The following is a 22,711-nucleotide window of genomic DNA, read 5'->3' as shown; positions in this document are numbered from 1 at the left end:
AGTCATTGAACCGCATTTTAATGACCCTTGAAATAAAAAATATTACAATTGTCAATCAGCAACAATTAACATCACTGATTTAAGAGAGTTGGATGGTCAACAGTTTAACCATCAGACATACCTTGAATTTTAAGATATGATGTTCTATGCTATTAACTTTTATTTACTTAAGTAAAGAAAAAAATTCTAATTATTTTAAAATTGCAGTTTGAACATTTTCTTACATCTTTATGAAGAGCTTTTCTTCCAGTTATATTACTAGGTAATATTTGTAGATGCAATTATTATACAAGTAATTTATGTTTTTCTTGTTTTTAAGGGTGGAATTCAATTTGAGAGAAAAAAGCTGTCCGATAAAGGATTTCAAAATGTAGAACGTTTCCTGGAACTTGTTATTGTAATTTTTTTTCATCAAAGTTTATTTTTTCTATCTTTAATTAATGGACATATTCAGGGACATTTCTAAAATCAATATGGAAATCGTTTATGAAAAAAGATATCGATAGCTGATAATTATGATCTATTCTTTCCTTTATTTTGATAAATAATGTTCTCCTGTGCCTTACAACTTTTCAGCATCAAATATCTTAATACCAATTATTTACAGAAAATACTATTGGAAAACTTTCAACGTATTGTTTAACACAGAAAAGATCATTTGGCTAGTACGATAAAGAGGTCATAATAAAACATAGACAAAATAATCAATTCGTGATGCACAACCTACATGTGAGGAATTTCACATGTACGACATATATCCTCAATTCAAATTATCATCCATCATTGTAGGATTAGATTTCCGTATTTTATTTATAATTTACCTATTGAATAGAATGTTAATGAAACATTGCAATAGTTTTTATATATAAGTATACACCTTGAATTATTTCAACACCCATTTTTTAAGCACATTTGTCATTTGAACATATATAAGTTATCCTTAAATCTAAAGCAGTTTTATTAAAGATATCTGTGAAATATTTCGTGTGCATTAGTTTAGTGGGACATTTATGGTTTATTGTATTAGATATTGAAAAAATCTTTGTTTTTACATATTTATTGCAAAGTGTTTCAACAATAACAAAATTGAGATAACAAATAAAGGGAGAATTTCACAATCCATTTATAAATATATTATTAACAATGCCATTTAATACAAACAAAAATCACGGGGGATAAACACATATTCTTTTCGGGGTTTTCACTATGCGGGTATTACAAGAACATGATCTATCATCTATGTGAAAGGACCCCTGAGTAGTGTTACACTCTTTAAATTTCATATAGTTCCATCGATCATCTAATAATAACTACCAAGTTATACCATGGCACGATAATCTTCAATTCAATTTATGTGCGTAAAGATACTTTACAAATGAGCACATAAAATTTGAATTAACATTGGGTATTTTTTTGTCATTGAAAAACAAAATACATTTTATCAATATGAGTGTCTTGGGATTAGCTGAACATATCGGCAAAGAAAAAAATATATTTTGCAACATCCTATAGTTTGTGCAAAACAGTCGACGAGATCTGGTCGTCTGTGGATATGGTCTTTTCCATACTTTTGCCGCAACCACTGACTTCGTTTGGAGTGGATTCTGGAAGACCAGACTCTGTGGGAATATCCAGTCTGTCAAACAGGGTTTTACAGAGACCCCTGCTGTGTCTCTTCATGGCTATGAATGTTTCCTTTCTAAGAAGGATATAAATCCATGGATCTATGACAGAATTGTTTACGGCAAATCTCAGCACCAGCAGTTCTCGGGCTCCATTGCCATGTAACCATCTTCCAGCGTGACCAAGTATCGTGACCTTTATAACAAAATTAAATGTAAGCTACTGCTTTTATCAATATTGGAAACATAAGACATTGCCTTTTATCATAAAGTATCAATATAATCTACATTTGGGTTTTCGTCTAAGACCAATGCGCGCCAAGTACCAATTCTTACGTAGTTTTATTTACAAAGTAGATTATACATTTGAAAACAGCGTAACATGTTCTGGCGAAAAATGCTATTTGGAGACAATAATTCTTTGGCCAGTATAATCTTATTTGTAATCGGAATATATGTTGTTCCAAAACAAATTATGATAACCCTTTGTGAATAGATGTTTTGTTACAGTAACGTTTAAGGTAATATTGCTTACCATGAGTGGTGCCCAGCAGACGCTAAAAACGATAACAATGATCATTAGAAATATGACGATGAAGACGTCGTTTTTCTTTCTTCGTCTTCCAGTCTGCTGCTGTCTGATGTTTGAATTCATACCTCTGCATACAGTCAGTATCACTATCGAGTTTAGCCCAATTGTTGTCAACAGAATGGATAGACCAAGCAACGAGTAAATGTAAGAGCTGAGTCTGTCCATTGTCGTAAGACCAACAAAATTCAAAAAGCACCAGGAACCAGGATAATAGTTGAAACTTGAACCAAGTCCCATGAGTTGAAGAGATGATATGAAAGCTCCAGCAATCCAGATCGAAATCAACATTATGTTTGTTCGCCTATTTTTCGTGTTAGTATTGTACTTAAACGGAAATAAAATTGCCCAAAATCGGTCAAGGGACATTGCACACACGATCATTGCCGAAGAAATCAAAGTAAATGTATATATAAAAGAACTGTAGTCACAAAGAGGTTTTGGAAAAACGTATGTAAAGTCCGTGGCATATCTAACCATAACTGTTGGGTAGACCAGAAGAATTCCTCCCCCGTCTGTGAGAGCTAAACCTCCAACTAGCCTGTAGAAAGGTTTCCACTTGTGAGATTTGGCTGATGTGACCAGAACAACAAGGGCAATCAAATTTCCTACCACGCCCAAGGCAAACTGCAAGGCAGGAGGAACTGCAGATTCCCAAACCTTGGTTTGGTTGAGGTTCAAGCCAGAGGAGTTTGTTTCCGTATCACCCATTCTATCGACAGTGCATGGACTGATTGGAGATAGCTGTGACAGTAATTTATATACTTCTCGGTAAGTCCCCAGCACTTCCCGGTCTTCTTTACAAACACTTAACCACTCAACACTCTCGGTTTGCGTAGATTTGACCACTCCTGAATACTACCGCCATTGAGAAACCTGTAAACAATCAAGTACTCTTGCGCCCATTAAAAATGTTTTATAACTTTTAAAACTAGAATTATCTAAATCAACTCAAAACAAAAAGAAATAAAATAGATAGATTTATTATTACATCATACACAACCATACCCCATGACAAATTAAAATCTAGGCATTGTGATATCATCGACAGTTGTATTTTTTCAACAAAAATGGAAATCGAAAAATGCTTATCTTGTCATTGGAAATCTAAAAAGTTATTTTGTTAAAAACCATTCTGATTGTTTGAAGTTGACATTAAAAAGATGCTTGAGTTTCTGATGGACAACATCTATGTAGTTTTTTGGAAATCAAGTCTTACAACAATCTGTTGGAATTCCCATTATCAATTAACAATTGTTATTTCCATTCTTACGTCGACTCGATATATCCCAGTGAACTTAAAATAAAAGATAACACAGAGTCTGCGTCATCTGTTTCATATTTGGATATTTTACTGGAAATAGACATTGATGGTAACGTAACAACAAAACTTTATGATAAACGCGATGACTTCAATTTTTCTATAGTTAACTTTCCTTACTTATGTAGCAATATACCTTCATCAACTGCATATGGTGTTTTTGTCTCTCAGTTAATTCGATACGCAAGGGCATGCTCTTCGTATGAACAGTTTCTAAGGCGAGGCAGGCTACTATCAAACAAGTTGATAAAACAGGACTATCAACAGTCTCGTTTGAAGTCATCTTTTCGTAAGTTCTTTGGTCGATACAACGACCGTGTCAGCGAATACAATCTTCCACTGGGTCGCATACTGACTGACGTTTTCATGCTAATTGTTAGCCCATAATTAATCATCTAATTGTCTAGGGACTTTTTTCGTTTTTTCCCCGATTATAACAAAGAGCACACGACGGGTGTGACCGGTCAGAAGAGGATGCTCACTCCTCCTGGGCACCTGATCACCCCTCTCTCTTTATGGAGGTATGTGTTGCTCTGCTTTGACTTTGTATTTCGTTTTATGGATTTTTGAGATGGTTGACGGTTTGGTATTGTCAGTTTTTATCATACCATAATAGAGCTTCTTATTTTGATGCCATTTACTTTTTAAGCTGGTATTTTACGCTTTTGCATATTAAGGGAGTGTGCGGCCTTCTTGTACATTTAAAGATAAATATATTATTATTTTTTGAACTGGCATGTTTCTGTTAGAAACTGACAAAAACTTTTGCCAAAAGATGAAAAACAATAAAAATGAGCTTCTACGGGGTGTTTTTATGGCAAAGTAGGCCTACAAGAACAGAACAATGCTTTTTTAACTACATGCAGTTTTTTCTTTATTAAAGACAATTACTTTTTTGGAACCCTATCCGACTTCTAAAAAGAATTTACTTTCATTTATACTTATAAAATTGATCCCCCACCACCACCCCCCCCCCCCAAAAAAAAATAAAAACTTGGGATGGTCTAGAGATGTCTTTAACATTCAAAATACCCCATAACGAGTGATAAAACAGGATTCCCTACTTTAAGGCAAAGTTACAATATTGATGTGCACGAGTCAAACTTTTTCTCAACAAATGATCGCTAAGGAGCCACCAATGAACCCCTTTCTTATTTTTTCAGATTTTTAAATCTTTAAAATAAGTTTGAAGTTGTGCAGTTCTACAGCTGTTCTAGATAATAAAAAAGGGTGTTCTGTTCTTGTATGCATAATTTGCATACAAAACACCATGCATTTTTTATCTTTCGGATCAGCTACGGGCAGACAAAAAAAAAATATTCATATTTTTATCCACAAATGTACAAGATCGTTGCACATCCACCAGAAGAAATTAATAAAGAATTGAAACACATTATTTTTTATTGACAATTAAAAGCCCGTACTGGTCATGAAAGATTTTAATTGTCTCAATTAAGTGGTTCAAAATATTTTACAATTATTTCAAGAGAACAAAAAAAAAAAAATAATAAAAAAATTAAAATAAGTACTTCTGCATGCGGAAGAATTTTACAACGTTTGGTTTTTATTTACATGAGTTATTGAAACTTTCATAAGTTAACAAGTTGAAGTGTATGAAATAAATGGAAATGTCAAGGAGATTGGTTGAAACCATATATAGTTTTTTAATTGTATAAAATTATAATGCAAGAGTATACGAATTTTAAGGTCTTACACAAATGTAGGGTCATCTTGTTCAGAAGAATACAAATATTCATTTAAGTATTGTTTTGATTGTCCAATCTACACTTTTAAAAGGTTGTCTCCCTTTGTGGGGTCAACCCAAAGATCAAAAGCGAAAAACCAACTTTTTCCTTCTTTACGCAACCAACTATTTGGGCGTACTGTGATGAAATCTTTTAGAATTTAAATTATTCCTTCAACATGTGTGTTGCCCCATTTTGAGGCAATCAAAAATACACAACGGAAACGGATTTTAAATGTCAAATGAGAAAGTTATAAACCTTTAAACTACAAAGGCTACTGTGAGATATCTATGGGTTTTTCCCCAAAGATGGCGGCCAAGGAACATAACATTTGTAAAGTGTAGATTGGTCTATTGGGTTGAAAAATCATCTTTTTATTGTTATACACACAGCTTTAATATGTCTCATTCGTGCCATAACTTTTAAAAATCAATTTGTATTTAAAATGACTTCGTTTTTGTGTGTTCTGTTTAATCATTTGACATTTTATTATGACGTTTTAAAAAAAATCTTCCTGGAATAAAAAATGATATGTAATAGCAAAATAATTTAAGTAAAATATACGAGCTTTGCTTTTTCTCTTTTTTAATTGATGAAAATATATCAACATCATCTACAGGTATTGGTTTTCGTTATTCAATGTAGCCACCCCCCCCCCCCCCCCCCCACAGAAGAATCATAATACTACGTACCAAACCACTGTCCTATACATTTTAATCAAAACGAATATCACTTGCGATTTAATGAAAACTATATATAAGAAAATCAATATTTGTGAATTAATTTGTATTTGGTTTTCTCATTTATGATGCTTTTATAACAAGCATCTTTATCTACACAATCCTATCAAAAAAAATAAAATGAAAAAAAAAAACGGAGAAGATAAGCTAACAATATTAGGGTTGGTACGTACTATAGGATGTTTCCAAACAATGCCGTTTTCCTGGGACCAGTTGGCTGCCTGACAAATAACATATGATTTATCCCTTGTCTGTTGTATTTGGCTTGTAGATCTTGTTTTGATTTATAAGCCTTTCCTATTTTTCAAAATGATGCAAAACTGCGCAACTTAATTTTCTCACTTCCGTTTATGAGAATCTCTCCATCTCTCCACTTGTTACGTCACGTCCTACTTCTTTTCAGTCGATGACATTTGATGAGTTTGTCTTCCTATTTTTATAGCATGTATATTGTTGTAAATTTTTTTTTAGACCACTGAGAAATAAAATTTACTTCCTTGTATATATATATATATATATATATATATATATATATATATATATATATATATATATATATATATATATATATATATATATATATATATATATATATATATATATATATAATATATATATATATATATATATATATATATATATATATATATATATATATATATATATATATATATATGTGAGAGAGAGAGAGAGAGAGAGAGAGAGAGAGGGGTATATGGGTTTTAAATTTATAGTTCGTAAATCTTACAGATCTTTTCAAAGTATAAAGTAGTATAAATAATGATAGAATATATAAAATACAGAGGAGAACATAAAATCGTTGGAAGTGTTAGGTTCATTAAAGTGATTATAATATTTTGTTAGATTGTAAAGAATAGTAAACTTAATTAATTTTTGTTTATTAAGATAAATGATACCATTAATATACTTAATACACGTGTACTGAATAAAGAGTTCCAAATGTTATTGTTTTGGAAATGTTTTAGTGTGTTATAGTTTATGGTTACTTTTAACATATCACTTAAACTACAAAATAATACATTTTTGCATTACTTGTTGTATTTTACCGTGTAAAGTCAAGCTGATATCTGACTGAATAAAACAACCGCTAAAACTACAGAATTCTTAAATAACTAATAATAAGAAAATAGTAAATCTTGACATACAAGCTTTATGTTAATATTAGCTTCTTGATCAACGCAATTACTGAGAAAATGCCCTTCTTATTTTACACTGCAGAGAAAAGGTTGTCAACTAAAGACACAACGGTATCCCCTTTTGCAAACAAAAACGTAGGTTTTTAACATGTTTGTAAAATATTTAGAACAAAGAAAGATGTCTATCAAATGATAAATCATTGTTTCCTGATTATGTCACTCTTAATATTACGGATGTTTGAATAAATTACATTGTTTGTTTTTTTTCAGGTGACATTTCCCTCTCTCTAATTTTTATTTTCCCCTTTCAATTTTAAATTTTTTTATAGAGTCTGAGTGGAAGTAATTTATTGAGATCAAAAGTGCTATGTGTTAGATGAAAAAAATTATATCCTTTTGTAAACAAAAGTGACAGCTTAAAACACTCAATGTAAATACAACTTTTCTAAAAGGAAGCACCAAATAGGCGTAGCTTGGATAGAAAGATAAATGCATCCAAAAAATTAATTGATAATCATACACTCTACTGAATAGTTATTGAAATCCGATAGATAGAAATGTGAATAAATAGATGATAGATAGATAGATAGAAAATGGCTTTTCAGTTTGAGGCGACTATTAATTAGTTAATATATATTATCTGTTATTGAATGTTCACGTCTCGACTAAATGTCATTTTATGGAAACCATTATTATTCTACTGAAAAGCGGAACAACCAGGGCTTAACGTTATGTACAAATATCACTTAATACGATGTCAGTCAATTCTTGAAAATAATGTCTGTTGGTAATAAGACATTTTTAAAACACCACTTCAATGACGTGTGTTTACCTGAATATTTATATATAAATGTTATTTTGAAAATAAATTCCAATCTATTTAAAGACACAGAAAGAAACGATTCTATCTAAATTTTGATATACATGTGTTAAAAGTAAATGTATATAGATACGATGTTATCATTTGACTTAAATGTCACTGGTGTGCATAGGATTAAAAAAAACATTATGAACAAACACTATATACCTCTACGCCAAAATTTGTATATAGGAATAAAAAAGACTGCACAGTAGACCAAGAGTCAGAAATTGAAGAAGATCTGTCTCACATCCATATTCAATATTTCAGAACACTTCTGACCTAAGAAAAATGCTAAAGAACATATATATAACTCAACAATATTTTAAAATAAAACAAATGACTTAAATACAATACTAACTACATACTAGATAATAGTCAATGAGGTTGATTCATGGAAGCTGATTAAATTATTGAACTGCTGTTGGACATCAAGTAGAAATTTGATAAAACTATTCGATCATGTTTGGTTTTTATGATATATATAGGTTATGTGTACCCCTTTCCTTCCTGAACAAAAAAGTACCCGAACATTATGGAATAAATTAATTGTCTCAATTAAGTGGTTCAAAAATATTTTACAATTAATTCATGAGAAAAAACAAAAAATTAAGTATTCTTTTTTATTGCTGCATGCGGAAGAATTTTTCAATGTTTTGTGATCATTTACATGAGTTATTGAAACTTTCACAAGTTAACAAATTGAAGTGTATGTAATAGGCGGAAATTTCAAGGAGATTGGATAAAACCATATAATGTTTTTTTTTAATTGCATAAGATTATAATGCGAGAGTATACATGTATACAAATGTCTTGCACTACTTTAGGATCATCTTGTTTATGAGAATACAAATATATATCTTAAAAATTGTTTTAATCGGGTTGAAAAATCATCTTTTATTGTTTTACATACACTTTTAATGTGTATCATTTATGCCATAACTTATTAATTATTTACTTTTATTTAAAATGACTTCGTTTTGTGTGCATGACTCAATCTTATCACATTTTGATGACTTTTTAAAAACGTTTCCCTGAATAAATTGTAATAACAAAATAATTTATACATAGCTTAAAAACAGGTAAAGGCGATATTTTTAAATGAAATATATGAGCTTTGCTTTTCTTTTTTAAATTTATGAAAATATATCAAAATCAGCTACATGTATTGGCTTTCGTTATCATAATAAAATATAAAATATTAAAAAATATATAAAATATAAAAAAAATCATCATAATAAAAGAATCATAATAATACGTACCAATCCACTGTCCTTAATATTTTAATCAAAACGAATATCACTTGCGCTTATATGAAAACTATATTCAAGAAAATCATTATTTGTAAATTAATTTGTATCAGGTCTTCTTAAGTATGGTGCCTCTTATAACATGCATCTTTATCTACACAATCCTTCGGGAAAAAAAACGAAGAAAATAAGATAACATTATTAAGGTTGGTATATACTATACGATGCGTCCAAACAATGCCGTTTTGCTGGGACCATCTGGCTGCCTGACAAATAACATGATATGATTTATCCCTTGTCTGTTGTATTTGGTTTGTAAATCTTATTATCTGAGAGAGAGAGAGAGAGAAAGAAAGAAAGAGAGAAAGAGAGTGAGAGAGAGATAGGGAGAGATAGGAGGTATTTGGCTTTTAAATTAAGGGTTCGTAAATCTTACAGATCTTTTCAAAGCATAAAGAAATTAATGATAAATGATAGAATATATAAAATACAAAGGAGAACATAAAATCGTTGGAAGTGTTAGGTTCATTAAAGTGATTATAGAATTTAGATAGATTGTAAAGAATAATAGTAGTAAACTTAATTAATTTTTGTTTATTAAGATAAATGATACCATTAATATACTTAATAAACGTGTACTGAATAAAGAGTTCCAAATGTTATTGTTTTGGAAATGTTTTAGTGTGTTTTAGTTTATGGTTACTTTTAACTTATCACTTAGAATACAAAATAACACATTTTTTCATTGCTTGTTGTATCTTACCGTGCGAAGCCAAGCTGACATCTGACTGAATAAAACGTAGGTTTTTAACATGTTTGTTAAATATTTAGCACAAAGAAAGATGTCTATCAAATGATAAATCATTGTTTCCTGATTATGTCACTCTTAATATTACGGCTATTTGAATAAATTACATGGAATTTTTGTGTCTTTTTTTCAGGTGACATTTCCCTCTAATTTTTATTTTCCCCTTTTCAATTTCAAATTTTTCGATAGAGTCTGAGTGGAAGTAATTTATGGAGATCAAAAGTGCTATGTGTTAGATGTAAAAAAAATTATATCCTTTTGTAAACAAAAGTGACAGCTTAAAACACTCAATGTAAATACAACTTTTCTAAAAGGAAGCACCAAATAGGCGCAGCTTGGATAGATAAGATAAATGCATCAAAGTTTAATTGATAATCATACACTCTACTGAAAAGTTATTGAAATCCGATTTATAGAAATGTGAATAAATAGATGATAGATAGATAGAAAATGGCGTTTAAGTTTAAGGCGACTATTAATTAGTTAATATATATTATCTGTTATTGAATGTTCACGTCTCGACTAAATGTCATTTTATGGAAACCATTATTATTCTACTGAAAAGCGGAACAATCAGGGCTTATCGTTATTTACAAATATCACTTAATACGATGCCAGTCAATTCTTGAAAATAATGTCTGTTGGTAATAAGACATTTTTAAAACACCACTTCAATGACGTGTGTTTACCTAAATATTTATATATAAATGTTATTTTAAAAATAAATTCCAATCTATTTTAAGACACAGAAAGGATTCTATCTAAATTTTGATATACATGTGATAAAAGTAAATGTATATAGATACGATGTTATCATTTGACTTAAATGTCACTGGTGTGCATAGGATTAAAAAAACATTATGAACAAACACTATATACCTCTACGCCAAAATTTGTATATAGGAATAAAAAAGACTGCACAGTAGACCAAGAGTCAGAAATTGAAGAAGATCTGTCTCACATCCACATTCAAATATTTCAGAACACTTCTGACCTAAGAAAAATGCTAAAGAACATGTATATAACTCAACAATATTTTAAAATAAAACAAATGACTTAAATACAATACTAACTACATACTAGATAATAGTCAATGAGGTTGATTCATGGAAGCTGATTAAATTATTGAACTGCTGTTTGACATCAAGTAGAAATTTGATAAAACTATTCGATCATGTTTGGTTTTTATGATATATATAGGTTATGTGTACCCCTTTCCTTCCTGAACAAAAAAGTACCCGAACATTATGGAATAAATTCAACGGCGTAATTTTTCATCAACGATTGACATTATCAGTGCATATTGAATAAAATTGTCCAACATAACTTTTCAGATCTAATGATAACTGCCTAAAAAATATACATTAGACAAAACAAGTGCAATTTCCCTTAGTTTTTCTTCATTGATTTTTTTTCATAGCATTAATTTATCATTAAATAGTAAACATTTGATACTATTACACCCTTCTTATGAAAATAAACTTTACTTCTGAGTCTATATATATAAAATATCATTTCATAATTAAATAAAATTATAAAATGGCATTTGAAACATCAAAGAACCCTTCAAAATATATTGAAAAAAATGAAGAGCATTTCAATTTATTCTCCATTACTTTCATGATTTCCGTTTAAATGACTCAGGCCATTTGACAACAAAAACATTTGTGAGTTTTTGTTTCCTTCAAATGTTTGTTTTGATAAGATGATAAATGTTGCCAAAAAACATAGAGGCCAAACAACACTTATGCAAATAGGTTATCCAACATTTCCTAGTGTCAATAGATCATAAAAGTTAAAGCACTAAGAAAAATTTGTCACTAGGTCACTAATGTCTCTTCTCTGATTTACTACTCACTGTCAAACATGTTCAAGTGACGCGACGGTTGAGTAAAAATAGCAATATATTATATATGGTCTATTGTGTCGTTTAAGAAGTCAAAAATCACACCATGTTTTAGCGCGATGATGACAATAAATTGAAGAGAGAGGGTTCTATCAATCAACAATTGGAAGAAATTGAAAAATGAGTATGATTGAACAATATTTTTGTATTGAAGGGTTTCCAGCTTTAATGTGCATAAGCATTATAATAATGAATAGAAAACTTACTTCCTAATATTATCGATTGAGGGTTGCCAGACAGACGCTAGTTCAATAGGTGACATATATAATAAACTGATGTGCACATAATTTGGAAATACATACAAGAATTTTAGATGCAACAACTCCTGTAATGGTTCATTAAGCTGTAGGTCTTCTTAAATTATTTTTTTATAGTGAGTTTTATTTATTAAATAAAATAACTAACCAATGCACATATTTTAAAATATTTTTCTGACTCTTCAAATCAGGTTGTGGTTGATAAGTGGCGCTATGATACTACTGAATGACACGAGCAACTGCAGTTCTTATGTCCTGGCCCCGCCTACTACGATCTGATTCGACAAAAGGTAATCAAAACAATCAGTTTAAATGTTTTGATAAACTGTATTTTTCAAACCTTGTCCTATATTCAAATGATTGCACATGCAATAATTACGCAAGAAACAATTAATCAATTCAATAATTCATTAATTAAATGCTCTTTTTTCTATAATTGGGTTGAAAGCTCATTTTCCACGAGGGCATGGTACACTTTGATTCTTCCTTGTTCTTGACTTTGAGACATTTAAACTATTACTCTCTAGGTATTGTATCCTACAAGGGTTGATTCAAAAGTAAGGTCACAACTGTATTAACATGTTTTCATGAAAAGTCGGCATATAAACACAACAGTTTCTAATTCTGTTATTCAGATCTATTTTAAATTAGACCTGAAATGAACAAGGTACATGGGGGTCCAAGTTGGCCCTAATTTTAATCGTAATTAAAAAGTGTATTTCAGAGATGCTACAATTAAAACCTCAAAACACTTCAATGTGTTTCCATCCAAATTTACACATTTTAATATTCGTCTTAGCTGTCGAAAATATGGGTCGTATGCGTGAACCTCAATGGAATCCATAAATGTTATTCACTTTCATATTGCTGATTCAAATACTTGAAACGCGTGCAATCATCGTTGTTTAGCAAAAACTTTAAAGATTTTGTCATGATGATAATCGAAAACTACATATGTACCAAAATAAAGATTCACATACTAGGTAGTATTAATTCTGTTTTTTATTACAAATTGAACAGTCATTCTTTGAATTTCAAAGTAATCAAACGATGTTCAAATTCAAGGACCAAAATGATTACAATCGTAAATAGTCTATTTATAGGGTGTGGGTAGTCGTCTTATGCCTGCAACGTTATATACGGTTGCTGAATGTTTTATTTTAAATTTTAAAAGGTTTTTTTTTTTTATTAAAACATAGACTGCGATGCTCTACTTACAATTTATTATTTTAAAAAAAAGAATGGATATACGAGACCTTTTTTTTTTTTAGAGTTCTGTGTTGAATTTCTACCATGCCATCATTTAAATCAAAAGCATTTTAAAGACATGACGTAGTGTATCGTAATGATACCTTATTAACAACGTTACACTTTAGCCTTAACTATCTCTCTGATGGTCTGTCTTCAAAGTTTTACAACATTTTGCTTTGTCTTTGTAAATTTTTCACACTTACTGAGACAAAATTAATTTAGTTTCAATTTATGTAAACATAAAATATTATTTTGCAAATCTAAAATGTTTCCTACGAGAAAATAAACCCTGTGCAATTCTATCTTTATTTCTACAATTCTTTTTCAGCAGTTATTATGAGTTTAATATTGAAATATTCAAAAGAAAGGCAATTTTCTCTACAGCATATTTCGGTAATGTTGATTGTAAAATAATTCCCTCTGGAATCTGTATTCAAAATTGTTGACAAAAGTAAGTAGTATTATATTCCCAGTGAAGTTCCTTTAAAAGATTTGATCTTTTTTAATTCCATTAATCTGATATGTTGCACATTCCATAATGCATAGTTATTCCATTTAGAAGCATCTATTCCATGCTAATCTAATTGTTTGCTTTCTTTAATGCGTTGATTTAAACAGCGTTTTATTCATTCAAATGGGCTTCTGTGTAGTTTTATCTTTTCACCCAAGAATCGGCAACAATTAATCAATTACCAATCATTGCCAAATATGACTTAAATGATTCTTCATGGCAACCGAGTCGTGGAACTTGGACTTGGATTGAACTATGTCAGTTGGTATCCGCAAAAATCCATTGTTCGAGGTTAGAAACATGCATATGTACCAAGGAAAGATATCATTACTTCAATAACATAAAACTCTTGAAACGCAGTTAACTGTATATCATTACTTCCGTCTTGAAGATTCAAATTAACTTTTATATCAAAACATTTAAGTATTTGTTTCCTTCTATTGTTTGTTTTTCATTGTTGATAAGTATATAGTTACATATATACGTTGTCCAGAAACTTCTAGTGTCAATAAATCATATAAACTCCGTAAAATTTCCTCGGGTCACAAACATCTGCCCACGGTCTTACTCATTTCTGTCGTAAACAACAACTGTTCCAAGCAAAAGCAAAAGAATTTTAATATAATGTTATAAATATCAATAGAAAATGAATTTAATATCTGGATTTATCAACTCAAAAATAATGAAAAGATCAACACAATATATTTGAATGATTCCAGTCTTCATGATCCTTTCTTATGCTCTGAGCTTCTTTTTGACTTTTTGCAACCGGTATAACTTTTGATCCATTTCTCTATTTACACTCAAGAACAGATCTTGCATTATGTCTAGAATTCTTGTCAAGTTTTGTTTTAACTCTAAGTTAAAAAATAATGATATTATTCGGTTGTATAGGATATAAATTGATGTTTTAATGTTAATTTTCATGTTTTAATAGAGACCAATCAGCTCTTCCACATCGCCTTTGTCAAGAGTTTTGTAGTGTCAACTTATGAATACTACAAGTTAAGTACTACACAGCTTTTAAAATACCATAGCTCAGCATAGTTTATCTATAGCTGTGCACTTTTCATTGAAAAAAACCCTATATCAGAGAATAATTTAATTCTGGTTTTAACGCGTTCAAAAACGTATTAATACGCCTTGCATTACGTTTGAATTTTGCACAATTTTACGTCATTTTAAAGGTCATATGACCGTTTTTATCTACAATGAAGAGTAAAATTTAATTATGATTTCAAAATTTATTAGTTTTATACGATATAAAATGGTTTGAAACAGTTAACGTTTTTATAAACCCCTTAATTAAACTACACGATAATTGAAATAAGACGAAAAAAAGCATTCCGTGGTTTCATCAATATTCGTTGAATACTAATTTTTTGTGGATTTCCTTGTTAAATTGATCCAAACAAATTAAATGTTCATTGAAGTGCAATTTCTACTACCATTTTGTATTGATAGGTTCATTATTCACAAATTTACGTATCCTTGAAACTGATTTTCACTTTAACCACGAAAATTGAAACCCTTGAATACTTATGAAACCACAGTATTTATCATCCCTTTTATCGTTTCATTTGTTAATTTGAACAATCACCCCAAAACAGGTGCTTGTAAATCATAAAATTAGAATTTTTGCATTTAGACATAAGATGTGAAGTATTATTAAGATATTAATGTAAAGTTGTTAACAAAAATTGTTCTAAAATGCTGATTTTGTTTTATTTTTGTACAGTTTAGAAAAGCAATACGTTGTTGAATTTTTCAACAAGAAAGAATCTCAATTAATGGTTACTTCTTCTATTTAACAAGAAAATTCATGACTTACAATTAGTATTCGGGATAGAGCAGAAAGCATTTCAAAACAATTTTAAGATGACATTGACTCTTTTTGCTGAAAATCTGGTTTGAGGTCGTTAACAAAAATATGCACATCTCGTTAATTCATGTGACAAGTCTTAGACAAATCAAAATTTTCTGATATAAACTTCGATAATTTACACTGTTATCAAACTTTTGATTTATCTGGACAATTTCCACAGAATGTAAAATTATATTATTAAAAACATTTTATTCGTGATAAAAATGTTGTTTTCTGATAATGAAAATTAAGAACAAAATATCCAGTTCTAGAACTAGAATTAGTATGTTCGGAAGGGTCGTTGATGCTTATATCCCGATAATCTACGTTCATCAATGGAACGATGATAATAAGTGTATTGACCTCCAACATTTTAAAGTGGTCTTAAAAAACAGTTTATAAAACAAATGTGAGTCAACATCTGTAAAACAAAAAAAGTATATATGCTTAGGACACTTTTAGATATTTTACCCATTTACACTATTTAGAGCATTTAAATGATCTTTTATCTACAAAATGAAAAGTGTGTAGCATTAACTAATTTTGACCCTACGAAAATTGTTGTAAATACTAAAAGGAAGTTTGAATAAATACGTAAATGAGATTAGACAACACTATTGACCTGACCGGAGTCTGTTGATTTTGACAAACATTTGTGACTTTAGAGAGAGAGAGAAAGAGAGAGAGAGAGAGAGAGAGAGAGAGAGAGGTAGAGAGAGAGAGGGAGAAAGATATGCATGTACTTAAATGAAAACAATTTCTCAAAATGTCTTCTTTTTCATTCATTGACAAAGACATCCTTTATATCAGACTATGCGAATGGTCCTTAGATTAGTTTCCCCTTCGAAAATTGTTGTAAATACTAAAAGGAAGTTTGAATAAATACGTAAATGAGATTAGACAACACTATTGACCTGACCGGAGTCTGTTGATTTTGACAAACATGTGTGACTTGAGAGAGAGAGAGAGAGAGAGAGAGAGAGAGAGAGAGAGAGAGAGAGAGAGAGAGAGAGAGAGAGAGAGAGAAAGAGAGAGAGAGAGAAAGAGAGAGAGAGAGAGATGCATGTACGTAAATGAAAACAATTTCTCAAAATGTCTTCTTTTTCATTCATTGACAAATACATCCTTAATATCAGACTATGCAAATGGTCCTTAGATTAGTTTCCTCCTCTGTTAAATGTCTCTGAAGTTGATCCCTTTTGTTTTTCATATTCTCCACTAGAGACCACTTACCAGCATTTGCGTCTGTCTGGGTTAACCGACGGTAGTTGTTCTGACTCACTATGACTGAAGGACGTGAACCACAGCCAGTTTTCCTCCTCCGGAAAGTTACAACTATCCTTTAATTGTCCAACAATGATGGCTAATTTATAATACAATAAATAAAATGGGATTAAAATAAGATGTAAGTTCAAACCTCTCGATTACAATAAGCCATCATTGTTTGGCAATGTGGAATATTAGAATACAGGTCGGTGACATCAAATGAAACAAAATTGATTCAGGGTTGACTTTTTCAGGGGTAGTATTGATCCACAGTGTCTCTTGTATAACTCTGAACTTTGACATACTTTCATATGTTAGTTATTTTTCATAGTATGAACTATTTTCTAGTGCAGGAAGACATAACGTTGTCTGCTTCTTTGATGATAATCCTTTCATTATTTTTTTTAAATTTTCAATTGCAACCCACTCTAATTTGTTTTTTTTGTTTTTTACCTTTAAGTTGTTCTATAGGAAATGTTTTTACTGTATCAATAAATTCCTACCTTTAGGAAGCATAAATTTACCTTTCATTTGATTCAATAGATTCGTCATCATTCTCTTTAGCTAATCGTAAACATTTTTGTTTTGCTTGTCAAGATTTTGGGTAGGTGTAAAACCCCAACCCCACTTTTAAAAAAACGATGTTAAGTGTCTAAATTTTAATAATTAATAAATTTTACCACTTTGACTTTAACAAAACTCCAGGTTATCTAAAATGCAAACAAATGGCCTTATATAAATGAAATATAACCCTCTATTGGTTTGAAATGAAACTTCATCCTATAGAAATTAAAACCATTGCAGCAAACATTCTTGGTTATCCTTCTCTTGAAATCATATTGTTTCAAATCTTCTGTAAAAAATACCTTTATTTATCTCTTGAGGAAAAACCAGGTCATCTAGCGTTTGTTTCGATCAATTTCTAGGCAAAGTGCAATGACTCTTACTTGTATAAAAATCCACTTTCAAGATGTTCATTATTCCTCTTGTGCTTTGACTTTTCAAATTATATTAATTTTTGGCATCTCTCCTCAAAAGAAAACAACTCAACATTTTGCAAATTGTACTGGGTATGATGGCAAGAAATGTAAAACGCAAAGTTCATTATCAATAAGTAGCATTAAGCACACACACATAATTTGAAAACTTTAAATTTTTTCAATAGAATTTGAAAAAAAAACACTGAAGGTAACTATCAGGTGGAAAAAATTAATTATTTTTCTCAAAATAAAATTTCTGTTGGAAGAAATTGTATTATTAGTAATGAAATTTTTACTGGATTAAAAAAAATTATCCGAAAGATTTTCTCTATCTCCTCGAAGAAATTTTTCTTTAAGATTTATTATTTTCCTATGGGATATTTATTTAGAATAGTAAATATCCCGTATGACAGATATAAACTAAATAATAAAAAAAATTCTCAAAGCAATGATCTATCATATGACATGTATGGATAAATATGGAACTATAACTTAGAAGCATGTAAATTCTTCTCTTTTGAACTAGCATTATTATCTAGCACAATCTTTATATTATTTTGATGATTTGAGTGTAGAATAAGTGTTTAAAATAATTGAAAGTGTTTGTCATGGTCTAATGTTTACAGTCATAATCAGTAGCATTACTCTTTAGATCTTATCCCCATATCATGCGGTTTATCAGTGTTTATTATTTAGGCACCTCAACTTAAATAAAATTTCAACTCAAGTTGGAAACGTAGTTTGATTCACATCTGCATATCTCTCCAAAGAAAAATAGCTATTAGACAACTGATCGTGTTGAATAAAAATAGATGGTTCAGATTTTTCCTTTGATTTGAAACTTACAGTTATGACTTTTTATTTGTTTCCAAAGATATATGAGATGTATATCCATGTATAAAATAGCAAAAAATTGCATCATAAGAAGTTTTTCATTATGCAATCTATACAGGTTCATTTCTATTAAAAATAAAGGTATTAACTTCGGCTTGCCTAGACTTGCTATTGTTGTGTGGCTTGGCATACTGATCTATATTATGGTGAAACATGCAGTTGATTTACAATGGCGGGTGGTAACAGTCAGCAATCAAATAGAGAGCCTGGTGCAATCGAGAAATGACACAAGCATCATTTTTAATGCTGTAAATTTAACTGGAAAAAAGTGGAACTTTTTAATTTTTTTTCTATTTTTCAACTGATGTCTGTTAATGTCCTCACCTGTATATGAACTTGCTGTGTCACCCTGGATTGGCTTAATATGCTACAGGGCTTTTCTAAAAACTCTTCAGAAGGTACATGATAAGAACAACCACGTCCTCAGTAGTAAAATGGTGGAATTTTTTGCACTTAGTCCGAAGAGAGAATGATATAAATTTCAGTTGGAAACTAGCGAAAGGTTTTGTTGCCCATTGAAGTTTTTGTGTTTGAGGAACTGTAACTCTTCGGCGTGTCAACCCGATTTTTTTCAAATAGTTATACATGTAAAGCACATCAGACTTATGAGAAAAACGTTTCCGTAAATTCATGTTGGAATGAAGTAAATAGATTATGAAAGTATAAAAAAAAACATTTTAAAAACTAACAAAACACAAAAAAAGTTTATACATTTATATATTTTCCTCATGATTTAAATAATCATTGAGTGTAGCAATTTTAAGTAGACCGTCCGCCAGGGACTGTTTTTCTCTGGATGGAATCCAATGATTTTCTCTCGTCGAAGTGATTGTATTTGTTTTTTTATGATAATAAAATATAAAACATTCTATTGTCAATATAAAGTGCTACGTACGTACCATTTACGTTAAATGTTTGATGAAGATTTTCGAACTATAGTGCGTGTGAATAAGCTTCATTATCATTGCGGTTATTGCCTTAAATCCTTACAATATGATGACGAAATGATGACGTCACCATGTAAATCAAGCATAGCCCCCTAACTCCGTCACTACCCTAACTCCGTCACTTTCGGGAGACTCCTCGCCGTTTAAAATCAAATGCCATTATGATGTCATTTTTTACATGTCAAAAATCTTTAATCAAAGGTCAACAATTTGCAACGGTTAAATTTAAGAATGTGTCAAAAAATAACAGAATTAAACCTTGTTCATTTTATGCACCATTAATTGTGTGAAATCAGCTAAAACTTTTTCATGGGTGCACTAAAGTACCGATATTTCTGACATGCGGGCCCTTTCGATCATTTACGGTGGTCAGCCATTTTTAGAGAGGTCAAGATGAAACATTTCACATGTAATACATTTTTGATTAAGGTAATTAATACATTTTTTTCAGTCTGCAATAGCCTTTATGCACTACTCTTGATGATAACGTCAAATCGCTCGTGCCGATACTTTTGCCTTATACAGGGTATAGATATATCCGGTATATCGCTATTTAGAAAATGCTACATTTCTAAAAATGTAATAAATAAATAATATAGTAAGTAATATATTAATTAATGATATAAAATATTTGAAATATGTAAAGACATAAATCAAACGGCATCCATGCATTCTGAAAAGGCCATTGTGATTGTTGTTACATGGACCTATTTTTTATTCTGGCGATCATTTCATTTCGATGAAATTAAAATACAATTTAAATTGTATGCACTATTTTTACTTATTATAACTTGGCCTAGATACAAATGGAGTTTTAACTAAATTGTTAATCTGTCTTCATTCCCTGCCATATCACAGAGCATGTGGGTGACGGAGTTAGGTTCATAAGATAAAATAAGCACGCGTGATAAACGTCGTATTCAGAGGGCTTATTTGGATAAAAATAAAATATTTTTGTAAATAATTTTATAAATTATATTGTTTCAGATTATATTTAGTGATTGCAAATGATTGAAACCACAAAAATAATTTACAGAGAAACGCAGGAGGTTTTCTGCTTATGGTGACGGAGTTTGGGTACTCGGGGATATATCATATACCTTTTTACTATCTATAAGGAGGATAGCAAATATTGTCGTAGGTATTTTATTATACCGAAGAAAACTTTATTTGTCTGCGATGCAATTTTTTCATGATAAACAAATTAGAGTTAACAGACTTTGAATTTCATGTAGCGATCGGATTACGTCAGAGATGTTCTGAGTTTAAAAAGGAGGGAAATCGAATGCCACCGGTGAATAGCTTCGAAGACTATTCACCATGGGCAGATAGCATGGAAACTATTTCATGGTTATGTAAGAGAAAGTAAAATGTTGATTTAAATAAATAAATAGAGATATTTTTTAATATAATATACAGTACAGAATTGATTATACAATATTTGGTTCTTTATTATAGTATAAATTGATTCTCAAATCAACTGTATGTAACAATTTTATGATGACCAGATATTTGATTAAATTGGTCATTTATAAGATCAATTAGATTATTTTAGTAATAAATCATTTTAGAATTATTCTGTTCAAATTACAGAGTCGATGTCAATGTCACTCATGTTATCTCACCAAGCATTCAGTGTAACGAGTCTATTCCCATAGAAATGTGAGAGTGTTTCTGAATATTTTTATCTAAATTAATATATTTTTATGACTTATTTTGGAAAAATGTAATTCATGTATATGATAAGAGTTACCTCCCGCTAAAATGTTCAAAGTACAATTATAGTAAGATAATGTAAAAATATCATCTTGACGGAATTACATATATTGCACTTGTTATATTTTGATATAAATTATATTATTGTTTTATGATCTTTTAGGGCTTATACATAACGAGTGTTAGAAAATAACTGTGTCAGAATAAATTTATCAAACGAACCATGCAGGAATCTTTGTTTTCGTTAATTATTTAACAACGACTGTAACAGTTAGATAGAATAGGAAGTTTATTCGTTGTAGTTTGACATAGAAAATATTCACAGAGGTATAATAAAACACAATATCTGTTAGTAAGGTCAATAAAACATTCAGCTTGTTTTAATGGTTAAATCAATTCGACACTCACGTTAGGACAACATGCTACTTAAAGGTTGCATCATTCAGATTGAAACTCCTCTTAACATGATATCCTGGAAAGAGTTCAGTTAGTTATTACAAGCTGTCTGTACCACCAATAGAGTGACACTCAATATGAAATCTTCGAATAGATATTTTTACAAGCAATCGTAGTTCAAACAAACTATATAAAGGAAATAAAGGCGCATAACAACAGGGGGGCCTGTTCCCTCCACTTTTTGTTGCAGCAAAGAATTTTTTTTTAATTTACATATAAAAAAGTGAATTATGAAGGAGTTGCCCCTTCCCCACTTTTTTGAGATCACATAAAATATTTATGTAAAAAATAATTGAAAATTAAGTTATTGGTGTAAAATTACCCTTTACACATTGGCATTTTCATGATTTTGGGAATTTGGTTTTTCGTTTTTGTTTTTTGGTTTCTGTTTGACCTGTCAATTTTTTTTTGTTGAGTCTGATCCCACTCTCTTTCAAAAACGATGCTACGTGCCTGAAATATACTAAAGGAATTGGGTTTTTTCTTCAAAAATTTCTCTTTTTTAATGTTGTTCCTGAAAATACAAATGAAATGATAATATTCAGACAATGAGTCTGTATTACTTACATGTA

General features: G+C 30.2%; 1 protein-coding gene across 3 annotated transcripts; it reads right to left on the bottom strand.

Moving 5' to 3' along the window:
- Positions 1-1,041: 1,041 nt before the first annotated feature.
- Positions 1,042-9,573, bottom strand: LOC105320131 (prostaglandin E2 receptor EP4 subtype). 3 transcript variants are annotated; one of them, XM_011417937.4, is made up of 3 exons: positions 9,296-9,573; positions 2,158-3,087; positions 1,042-1,818 (listed from the first exon to the last, which is right to left on the bottom strand). In XM_011417937.4, exons 2-3 carry the CDS (start codon positions 2,920-2,922, stop codon positions 1,507-1,509), a joined length of 1,077 nt encoding a protein of 358 aa, XP_011416239.3. In that variant the 5' UTR covers positions 2,923-3,087; positions 9,296-9,573; the 3' UTR covers positions 1,042-1,506. The 3 variants fall into 3 exon arrangements, with proteins under 3 accessions (XP_011416239.3, XP_034311889.2, XP_065922181.1); XM_034455998.2 differs by having other exon boundaries at positions 2,158-3,069; XM_066066109.1 differs by lacking the exon at positions 9,296-9,573 and adding an exon at positions 6,191-6,246.
- Positions 9,574-22,711: the final 13,138 nt, after the last annotated feature.

The sequence above is a fragment of the Magallana gigas genome, chromosome 7, assembly GCF_963853765.1.
Source record: "Magallana gigas chromosome 7, xbMagGiga1.1, whole genome shotgun sequence".
Lineage (NCBI taxonomy): Eukaryota > Metazoa > Mollusca > Bivalvia > Ostreida > Ostreidae > Magallana > Magallana gigas.
This window is presented reverse-complemented; position numbering and strand designations above follow the sequence as displayed.